Source organism: Onychomys torridus, chromosome 20 (assembly GCF_903995425.1).
Source record: "Onychomys torridus chromosome 20, mOncTor1.1, whole genome shotgun sequence".
Taxonomy (NCBI): Eukaryota; Metazoa; Chordata; class Mammalia; order Rodentia; family Cricetidae; genus Onychomys; species Onychomys torridus.
Window position 1 is genome coordinate 31383017 of NC_050462.1, and position 11328 is coordinate 31394344.

The following is an 11328-nucleotide window of genomic DNA, read 5'->3' on the forward strand; positions in this document are numbered from 1 at the left end:
CAAAAGATTCTGCAATTAACAAAACAAAAACAAAAACAAAAACAAAAACAAACCCCACAAAACAAACAAAAGAAAACCCAGATTAACCCTCATAACATTTATGGATCTGACATTGCATTAGTCAAGAGACAGCCTATTATTATTGGAGTAGAATTTTACAAATATCTCAAGCTAGCCTTGTCCATTTATGTCCAGGTGGTTGTCATTGTAGCCCAAAGGCATTGCAGAAAGAGCTAAGATTTAGGTGGGAAAACTGGTGGTAGACTGGGATTCAGGATGCTTTTATGTTGTTTTCTTCTCAATTATCAACCTGGACTCTGGATATATGGTAGTTGCTCTGTGAAGTAATGTTCAAAGGAATTCCATTTAATGAATGATCTGTCAGTGGCCTCGATCCTTCCCAGGTTTTGGCGCTCTCCTGGTGCAGGAGCAGTTTGCTGTGAGTGAATTCCCTCCTGTGCTGTGCCTCCAGTCCAGGGTTTAGAGCAGAGCAAGCTGCTCAGGCTTGGGAAGCTCTGCCTGAGAGCAGAAACCTGTTAGACTTCTGGGTGAGTTGGCCTGTGAGTACAGAGTGTGGAAGCTGGTCTGCAGGGTGGTGGGATGGGATACACAGCACTGGACCCAGCGGTTTCCAAGAAGGAACTGAGGATGTGCAGTTCAATAAAAACTTCCTCCTTTAATATTACTGGGGAAGTTGGAGAGCTCAAAGAGGAAGCCTAGTGAACCAGAGCCCTGTTGCCTAGCAACCTGAGACTCTGGTCTAAACTGTTGTGTTTGCTGGGAACTGCCCCTTGGGCCTGCCTGTGGGAAGCTCCCAGAAGGTGGTTCTTGGTGGAATCACCCTGGTTTATACCCATCCAGACCTTCTGTTCCAGGTTTGGGCCTTACAGAGCTGATATTGTTAGGTCAAGGCAACATGGCTTGCTCTGTGTCCCTAGCCTGCCCTTGAGTCCTGGGTGAAGGGGACAGTGGATTCTTTGGAGCACTCCAGGTACTGTGAGGTAAGATTTTAATTCAATTAAGAACCATTTTTTTGTTTTTGTTTTTGTTTTTTTTTCATTTTCAGATCTTGGGTTGGTTGTCACCACAGATTCAAGGTGGACTTAGTCTGTGTCCCTCATGGAATTTTAGTACTGAACTGTATTTATTAATCTTTTCCCTCTTCCTTGTTTATGAACTAGATTCGATTCCCTTTATCTCTTCCATTCACTTGTGTTCAGACTCTTTAAAACTTGTATAAATGAATAATGAATTCAAAGCCACTGATACTTTTATCAGGAGAGAAATAATAGTAACTGGAGGTGGAAATGGTCACTGTTAAGAAACAAGGAAGGGATGAAGCGGTGACTCAGTGGATAAGATCACCCATGACATTAGTCAGCAATAGTAACTACACACTAGCAATAGCATCTCACACTTGCAGTGCAGGCATTGGCATGCAATCCAAAGCTCAGGCTTCAGCGATTTGCATAAGATATCTACTCTTTAGTTCTCACAACAGGTTGCTTCCCGAGGCCTCTGTTTTCTGTACCTGCAAGGGTGGAATGTTGGATCGACATTCAGAGGCTGGGTATGAATTAAGGCTCTGTAGTAAGTGGCATGCAGTTAAGACAAGTGCCATTGACTTTTCTGGGTCTCGGCTTGCTCAGTGTAAACATCAGAGGCTCGGGTGTTTTAGCTTTAGAAGCCCTGTCCAAATTGTTAGATTCTCTAATTGGGGTGCTGGTAGGTGGATGCTAATCCTCTAGGTATTGTGGTATTGTGTTATCCCAAAATATTGTGCACCCTAATAAATTTATCTGGGGTCAGAGAACAGACAGCCACTAGATACAGAGGTTAGAAAATGGTGGCACTCACGCCTTTAATGCTAGCAGTTCAGAGACAGAAATCCCTCTGGATCTCTGAGTTCAAGGCCACATTGGAAACAGCCAGGCCTGATGACACACACCTTTAATCCCAGGTAGTGATGGTAGAAAGGAAAGATATATAAGGAGTGAGGACCAGAAACTAGAAGCATTTAAGCATTTTGGCTGGACAAGCTTTTAGGCTTTGAACAGCACAGTTCAGCTGAGATTCATTTGGATGAGGACTCAGAAGCTTGCAGTCTGAGGAAACAAGACCAGCTGAGGAACTGACGAGGTGAGGAAGCCATGGCTTGTTTTGTGTCTCTGATCTTCCAGTTTCACCCCAATGCCTGGCCTGGGTTTGATTTTGTTAATAAGACCATTTAAGATTCCTGCTACATTCTAGGCTCCAGTGTGCCCCTTATAGCAACATTTCCCTTTGAACACACTTACTTGTATGGAAAGGGTTAAACTCTCCCCACTTTCACAACTGAGTTTAGGGTCCAGTTCTCTGAGAAGGACAAACCGGTGTCTTTTCCAACAAAGGGCCATTTATCTACGAGGCCCTTACATTCAGGGTTGGGGAGAGAACAAACTCAGAGGCTCTAAGTCAGCCTCACAGTATCTCAAGGACCAACCCAGCAGTCCCCTTCTGAGTCACGTCCAAGCTTGTGCAGATGTGTCCAAAAATGAGAAGGCCAATTAGAAATATACTAATGTAACTGTTGCTTGCTTAACCAAGAAGTGATTATGTAGTTGACTCTGAAACTCCACTTAGCTGTAATTAAAAGAAGCCTGCTTGTCCCTCTCCCGGTGGTCGCCATTCTGTACAGGTGACCGACCCCACATGCGTGCAGGTATAGGAAATGCTCTTTGGTCTTGTGTACTATTTGAGTCTGGGGTCTTTCTTCAGTGTTTCCTCGGACCCTACAGTATTCGAATGATTCACTTTTTTTTTTTTTTTTTAATGAATTACTTTTATGCTGTGTCATTCTGAGTTAACTCCTAGCTCATTGACTGAACGGTCTCATTGTCTAGGCTTTCTGCTAAGTCTTGAGATGTAAAGTGAACAGCCTCAGTCATCATGGCTTTTAGAAGCTTACAGTTTTACTGAAGATCACTTGGCGCTGTTGAATGCTGCAAACACCTTACCACACTGTTTGGTCTTCACATGTTCACATACCCACACACAGACGTACATACATGTGCATTATCAGCAAACAATAATAAGAAATACAAACACAACCTTAACTTTACTCCACTGCTTCCCAATTTCTATATTAATATCTATCTATATGTACATATATTATCTATGCTATATATATGTATGTATATGTATGTACACACACACACACACACACACACACACACACACACACATATATATATATACTTTTTGAGTGGAAAAGTAGACATTGAATTTAAATCTCAGACAAGAATATAGAAGATGTAATGGAGAACAAAACAGGACTTGAGTCCTAATTAGTCAGAAAATAGTCTTTATTGTTGCATTTAAAAATTTCTCCTGAATAAAAATGACAATTAAAGTATTCTATGAAGAATAAAACCTAGCAAGAGTAGATGGCATGCTCTCTTCAGAGTTGCTCTCCCAATATTGTGACCTGTCAATAAAATACAAAAAATTAAAAGCTCCATTTAATTTCCAAAAAAACAATAACTGAAATATTTTTGTATGCACTCTTATGTATAATTTATGGAGGTGTAATGAAAGAAAGAAAAGCTATATAAAATGAAAAATATTGATTGTTTTTTCTAGATTTTAAGATAAGCTAATCAAGTCAAAGAAGATTTTTGAGCTCAAAAATTGGAAACTTTCAAGACTTACTGGACTTAAAATCTTTGCAATGTTGCCTAATAATAGTATCTTGCCAATACCTATTTCTAGAATGCCTCTGGTGTTACATGCATGAGTATCTAAAATAGGCAAACCCACAAAATATTAACCTCATTTTGGCAATCTACCATGCTCAGTTTAAGTGTCTGAGGAAAAGTCAATTCTTTTATGTGAAGTTTTAAATATGATCTTCATTGCGGTAGTGATACTTGCTCCAAATTCATCCTTCCAACATCTAAATTTTCTCCTCAGTTTTGAATTTTAATAGGATCATGTGCATGTTCAAAATTCATCTTTTTGTTTGCTCACTACCCCCATTCACTGATGTATTTTCATTCACTTCCTACCATGTAATATGATTTTAGCTTTGGACATAATGGTTACTAGAAAAAAGAAAAGAGTAAAGGAAAGCTCTCATTAATTTTTCAGTGGAATGAATATAAGGACCAAAGTGGTCATTTCAGAATGCTTAACACCATGGAAAATATATATTGTGTTAATAAATGTGATGGAGGACTTCTTAAAACATCCAATGTTTGTTGATGCCTTCTTTTGCTTTGTGTTCATATTGCTTTGTATGTTGTTTCATATCTAATCCCATCAATCACTCCTCAAGTTAAGGTGTCGGGCTCCAACACCTACATATTTAAACCTTACCAATATCCCTGTCTTTTAAAAACGATGCCAACTAATCTAAACATTTATTAATAAAGACTGACCAATAAAAATAGAAAAGAAAACACATCAGAAGTCACAGGACTTAGATGGAATATAACTACAGAAAAAGCAGCTAAAAACCCAGAGTATCTAATGGTCTTTGTGGTAGTAAGAATGTACTTGGGTCCCATAAGCTCAAAGGGAAGGGCTCTAGTAGGGGGTGTGGCTTTATTGGAGGAAGTGTATCCTTGTGGAGGTGGGCTTTGAGGGCTCATATACGCTCAAGCCATGCCTAGTGAGTCAGTCTACTTCCTGTTGCATTCTGATCAAGATGATCAAGATGATCAAGATGCCAGTGCAGCATCTACTTTGAAATGCAAAACCACTACTGTGAACATTTCAAAACTTAACTGAAAGACTTTAAAAACACCCAAATCACTATTTTCAGTGAAAGTTGTCCATGTGATAATATTTCTTTCCAAATTTATCATTTCTTAGAGATTTTATTTTTAATTTTGTGTCTCTGTCTATGTCTGAATGTTGGTTTGTGCAGGTAAGCTCAGAGGTCTGAGGAGTGCTTTGGATACTCTGGAGCTGGAGATCCAGACAATGGTGAGCTGCCTGGGTACTGGCAACTGAACCTGGATCCTCTGAAAGATCTGTATGTACTTTTAACCTATGAGCTACCTCTACAGTCTTCAATTTATAACTTCCTACTAAATTTTAAAGGAGCATGAAAGTCTAGTTTCCCCTAAATCCAATGTACTTACCAGAGTCGATTATTTGGGATAGACAGTTTTTTTCTAAAATGAATTTGCAAAACCACAGGGACAAGAACAGTCAAATAATTTCTGAATAATTTGGAGAAAGACAAAAGTGGAGAAACATCCCCCAATCAGGTATCGAGCTAGATCTCAGCTGTATTTAATTTGTTTTTGTCTTTTTACACAAATGGGGAAATATCAGTGGAAGAGGTTGTTGTGGAATATTATTTTAAGATGAGTTACATTTGTTTGTGTTGTGGAACATCTGTGTTAATATTGCAGAGATGTGTTGCATTCTTTTATGTTGCATTTGTTTAACTCTGTGAAGCTGTGTTACTTTGCCTGTTGAAAACACTTGATTGGTCTAATAAAGAGCTCAGTGGCCCATATCGAGACAGGAGAAGAGATAGGTGGGGCTGGCAGGCAGAGAGAATAAATAGGAGGAGAAATTTGGGAAGAGAAGATCGAGGAACAACAAGGAGGAGGATATCAGGGTCCAGCCACCCAGCTATACAGCAAGCCACAGAGTAAGAAGTAAAGAAAGGTATACAGAAATAGAGAAAGGTAAAAGACCAGGTGCAAAAGATACATGGGATAATTTAAGTTAAGAAAAGCTGGCTAGAAACAAGCCAAGCTAAGGCCAGGAATTCATAAAAAAGAATAAGCCTCCCTGGGTGATTTATTTAGGATCTGGTTGGCTGGCCACCAAAATGGTGGGAATTAAAAAAGGGGGAAAAAAAGAAACTACAGGGGACAATCATTGAAACTAAATATATTTGTATATAATTTTTGTGAATGCTTTATATTCTTATAGAAACAACCCAGTCATCTAGGAATTAAAAAGAGGAGACAGAAATAAAAAGAGTTAATGAAATTATGGAAACACTACTGTCTAAGTTTGATGTTATTATTTTTTCTTTTTGCTTACGGCAGAGATTATCTTTGCAGTCACTTGTTGTACAGTTGGAGCAGGATTCTCCTTTTATGTAAGGTTTGGTGTCTCTATAATTTCCTCTGCAAAAATGAGAGAACATTCATGAGCCAATGATGCTCTTTAACTTTTTTAGATCTACATTTATGCAAGCTGTTTCTGCCTTTCCGTAAGTCACACGTTAGAAAGAACAAGAGCAACAGCCATTGTTCAACAGAAGACTCATTTCCCACATACTAAGAAACCATCAAAACTTCCCCCTTTCCTTCCTTCCTTTCCTTTTCTTTTTCTTCCCTTCCTTTATCTTTCTGTCCCTCTTTCCTCTCTTCCCAACCCCCTCTTCCTTTCCAAAAGCCTGGATTGTAAGAAAGTGATACTATCCTCTCGTGATTTTCATCAATGGTTAGCCTTTCTTAGTTTCCTCCTTAGAAATGTGATGCTGCATGGCAGCAGTTACACACTTCTTTTGCTATGTGGAGAAATGGTATCCGCTCTTTCTTTTGGGGCAATGTTTGTCATTCCTGCTTTAGCTGCTCAGTGAAAGGCAGAAGGAAGAGCAGCAATAGATACACACATTTCCACCTCTTACCTTCTTTTCATCAGTCCTATGTATTTATTCTTTGTGTGGGGGGCATTTACCCACCAACCCCACAGCTCCCCAGAGCTTTCTTGTATGTGAGCAACATCTACATTTGTGTTTTCCTTTACAAATCTTAAGCTTTAAAGGTGTTGTTTGTTGAAGAATCACATTATCACCTGTTTAAATATTCCTTTTATATTTGTCGATATTTGATTTAGAGTTCTAAAATTTCATTTTTTGACCTCATTGTGTTTATATTTTCACTTGAGTAAGTACTCTGGATAGGGCATTTAACAGTTACATTCTGTCCTCAAAAACTTGCTCTTAGGAATGTCATTGCATTCTTTTCTTATTCCATTGTTACTGTTCATTAGAGCTGCTTTTGCTAACCTTTTTGTGTTTTACGTTTGGGTCATCTTATGGCAGTTTATTTTAAATTACCTTTGCCTCTGTGTCCATGTGTGTAAAGATGACTGTTGGGTATCTGTCTCAGTCCCTCTGGAGCATGTTTTCTGAGACAGTCTCTCAGGGACCCTGTGGCTCACTGACTGGTTTAACTGGCTGAGCTGGCAAGCACCAGGGATCTTCCTGACTCTGCCTATCTGGAACTGGCAGTGCTGGTATTTATAGGTAAGCCCACTGTGCTTGGCCTTTTACATGGGTGCTGGGGACCCAACTCAGGTCCTTATGACTCAAGACAACCATCTTACTGACTGAGTCATCTTCCCAGCCTCGACTTTTTAAACTTTAGAAACAATTTCTGTAACACAAATTGCTAAGTGGTTTTATAATAAAAATCCTGGAGCCAGATATTGGCATAATTGCTGAAATGCCAGAGAGACAAAGGAACAAGCCACTGCCACGTCTCACCTCTAGGACTCTACAGCCTGAAAAGCCTTAAGTTCCTGTCTCCTCAGGCCCTATAGATCTTTCTCTGCCCAGCCATCACTTCCTTCCTAGTGCTCGGATCCAAGGCATGGGACTTCTCAAGGAATGGGATTAAAGGTGTGTGCCAACACTGCCTGCCCTCTATGTTTAATCTAGTGGCCTGTTCTGTCCTCTGCTCTTCAGGTAAATTTTATTAGGGTATACAATATATCACCACAAACGTCTAGCATTTCTATTCTTCGGTTGAAATAATCCATGAGTGGAGAGATTTTTCATTTAGGCCATATTTGTCACCATTCTATTTTCACTTTTAAAATGAGTTTTGCAGAGGGAGACTGCATCAAAAATGTTTAAGGTCTAGGATAAGATTTTATTTTGTAACATTGGGATTTGGTTTTGTTGTTTTGTTTTATTTTGAGACAGAGTCTCTCTATGTATCACTGACTGACCTGGAACTCATTATGTAGACCAGGATGGCCTGGACCTCACAGGATGCTTCTGCCTCCTGAGTGCTGGAATGAAAGGTGTGCTCTACCACACCCAGCTTTGTAACATTTGTGATCACCTTAGAACTTTTTATTTTAATTTTAGCAAATTAACTTACGGTGGTGAATAATTACATACAAATAGTCCCATAGAACTTCCCAGGTTAGGACAGCTGGACAGTGCACATCCAATTCTAAGTGAATTGGCCCAAACTACCTATAAGGAAAAGAATTAAGAAGTATCATATTGAAACAATCCTTGTAAACAATTCATTATTAGAATAAACAATCCTTGTAAACAATTCATTATGAGAATATGTACAATATTAATTGCATACTTATGTTTATTGTATTTTTCCTAATATCTAACACATTAAGTTATATTTTGTTAAAGTGGCTTTCGTAGGGGCAGTTTAAATGGTTTTCCTTCAGAAATAATCATCATAAACCAAAAGAATAACTTAATAACTAAGTCATAATATAATACATTGTTAAAATCATAATCCCTTCTAGAAACTAAGGACACATGTTTTAATTTCTGTGTGGACATATTTCAAGAAACATCAAAATCAGACTAGGAATGAAAACAACACTTTCCATACATATACACCTTGGCAGCAACCCACAGTTCCCTAATTACACCTACGGTCCTGTGAACGAAAAGGAAATCACGTATGTTACTACAAACCTAGCCAACTACCTAGAGAGTGAAGTCATGGATTCTGGACTAGGACCTACAACTGCCAACTTACTCAAGCAGCATAGATCTTAACTGCATTCTAAATATTAATCCTAGTGTCCACAGTAAAGGATACGTCTTACCTTTTGTCAAAGAAACATCTCATGGCAACACATGGATGTCATTACAGAAAACCACAATGCAGAGAGCGTGTGACTCTGTGGTGCCCTAACCCAAGCGATACATCTACAATACGACTCCTGCACATAGGCTCAGGGATCGTAGTGGGAGAGGGCGTATAAGCTACACCCATTGAGTTTCATCAGCATGGATCCCTAAATAGGACCTGAAGAAAGGGCACACCAGTAGACATGCTAAGGAGGAAGTGAGGCTTCTCACTGGGTGGCAACGCTGGACAAGCTCTACAGTCAACTAAGGAACATTAAGAGTGGGAGAAGTAGTCTTCCCCAGAGAAGAACCCCCAAATATGTTATGCAATACCAAGTGGTCAGACCTGAAATCATACACATATGAGTCCCATTCTACAGACTGAATAGGTTGTATTTATGTATTTAGGCACACAGTCCATATGTAACCACAGCTAAAGAAACAGAGAACATGAATTTGAGAGATAGCTAGCAGGGATACAGGAGAAGTGCTGGAGGGGAGAAAGGGATGGAGGAATCTGATGTAATTATAATGTAATTTCAAAGAGAAAAAGGAAGTAAACTAAATCCAATTAATGGGACATTGGCATGTGGAAGAAATGACTCTGAGTAAAAGACACAGTAGTAAAATTATCAGATTGATCACTGAGAGAAAAATTCCATAAACATCATAGAGGCACCAAACTGGCATGGCTCATGTGCACTTCCAATATTGGTAGCAGGCCACTAGGCAGAGGGGAAGGAGAGGGAAGTGTTGTCAGGATCAGCAACCCATAGTTTGCAAATGTGCTTTAACCTATAGACTGGGGATGCTAAGCTCAAGCTTCTACAGCACAAGGAATGTGAAGATGTCCCAGGCACCCCATGTAAAATTGATGAAGCCTGGAGGAAAGTCAACAGAGTCCTAGTGTGGAAAAGCCGCAGGGCTGAGCAAGAGCATCACAGTAGACTTCTTGTTGTTAGTAATGGGAAGAAAATGGCGGCAGAGGAGCATTTTTTAAAGATTAGAAAAACTACACTCAGTACATGGAATACCCAATAAAATGGAGTTTTTTAATGAATGTAAAAGAAAATACTGAAAAAATTTCTTTGTGACTAAAATGAACACAAGAACTACTTAACAAGCTGTCAAGTACGTACCTGTGTATAATGGCCACAGACTTTAGAACATGCCATAGTATCAAAAGTATAATGTTGACTTTCATTATACCAATATGAAATCATACGTTTTGGTGTAGTTTGTATTCCACCTAAAAATATGTTTTCTCCAAGAACGTCATAATCTTTATCACATTGATATTGTTTATTAATACAGGGGTTATGGGCAAATTGGCACTTGTTACTCCATGATTCGGCCACTTTTGCTAATTTCTTATCCCAATACTGGAAAAATAGAAAACAATTAAATTGATTAGTACATATTTGCTTACAATCAAATCACTCTTATAAATGTAATAAATTTCAGTTAATTGTAGCTCTTTTAAAGACATCATCTTTTAAAAAATATTTGTTGTTTTAGTTATTTTCTTAATACTATAGTCAAATACTTGAAACAAACAGCTTAAAGAAGAAGTTACTTTGAAATCACCATTTCAGAGCGTTCAGGACATGGTAGCCACTCGGTGCCATGTTTCTGGGCCTATCATGAGGCAAACACCAGGAACTTCTTCATGGTGAACAGGAAGCAACGGAAGGGCTCTAAAAGTGTGATAAAAAAAAAAAAAAAAAAAAAAAAAAAAACCCTTTCCTCCCTAAGTTGCTTTTGGTGACAGTGTTTTTTTGAGAAATAAAAAGCAAAAGAAGACACCAAACATCACCATGTCTGTTAAGTACTCAGGGCATTCTTCCTATGTGGAACTAGTGCCCATCACTATCTTCTGGCTAGCTGAACTGACACCAGCTATCTCTGCATTAACACTACCAGCCCTCTCAATAACCCTTTATCATGGCTTCTTGAACTAAGAGAGCTCTTCAAATGGTGTCCCTCTTATTCAACATCAGCAATGGAAGTAGGTAACACTTCAGTGGTCCTTGATGCCCTTCAAACCTAAATTACCAATATTTCGATCGTACTCCTAGACTGCCATGTCTTAAACACAGAATACCTGCCTGGCTCTGGGACAGAAATTCTGTGCCTATTTAATTAATTATTGAATCATATGAGGTGTATCTAAAAGACAAAACAAAACAAAAACGTCAACAACAACAAAAAAAACTACCCAGACAATTGATTTAAGAGCCTTCTCCTGCTTAAATTAGTTCTTCAGGATAGCATGCCAGTCCCTTTCTCACCAAGTAGTTCATATTGGCTGCCGAGGGGTTGACCTTGCTTCGAAGTTCATTATGGCTGTCAACAATCTCCTGTATAAATTTTGAGTCATAGATAGATGGCACCCTGGGGTTTATGACCAATGCCTTGGAAAGTTTGCTGGCTACCAAACATAGACCTAATGTCCAGAAACAATTAAGTTTCTTCAT

The 11328-nt window shown here is 38.9% G+C and overlaps 1 protein-coding gene and 1 long non-coding RNA gene across 2 annotated transcripts; one reads left to right on the top strand and one right to left on the bottom strand.

Annotated features, from left to right (window-relative positions):
- Positions 1–494: 494 nt before the first annotated feature.
- On the top strand, positions 495–4951 carry LOC118570888. Its single transcript, XR_004943265.1, has 3 exons — positions 495–548; positions 876–1001; positions 4910–4951. It is a non-coding gene; the product is annotated as an uncharacterized LOC118570888 (long non-coding RNA).
- Positions 4952–5920: 969 nt separating this feature from the next.
- LOC118570794 (GLIPR1-like protein 1) lies at positions 5921–11328 on the bottom strand. Its single transcript, XM_036169408.1, has 5 exons — positions 11143–11328; positions 9991–10233; positions 8124–8221; positions 6049–6134; positions 5921–5949 (listed from the first exon to the last, which is right to left on the bottom strand). Exons 1-5 carry the CDS (start codon positions 11326–11328, stop codon positions 5921–5923), a joined length of 642 nt encoding a protein of 213 aa, XP_036025301.1.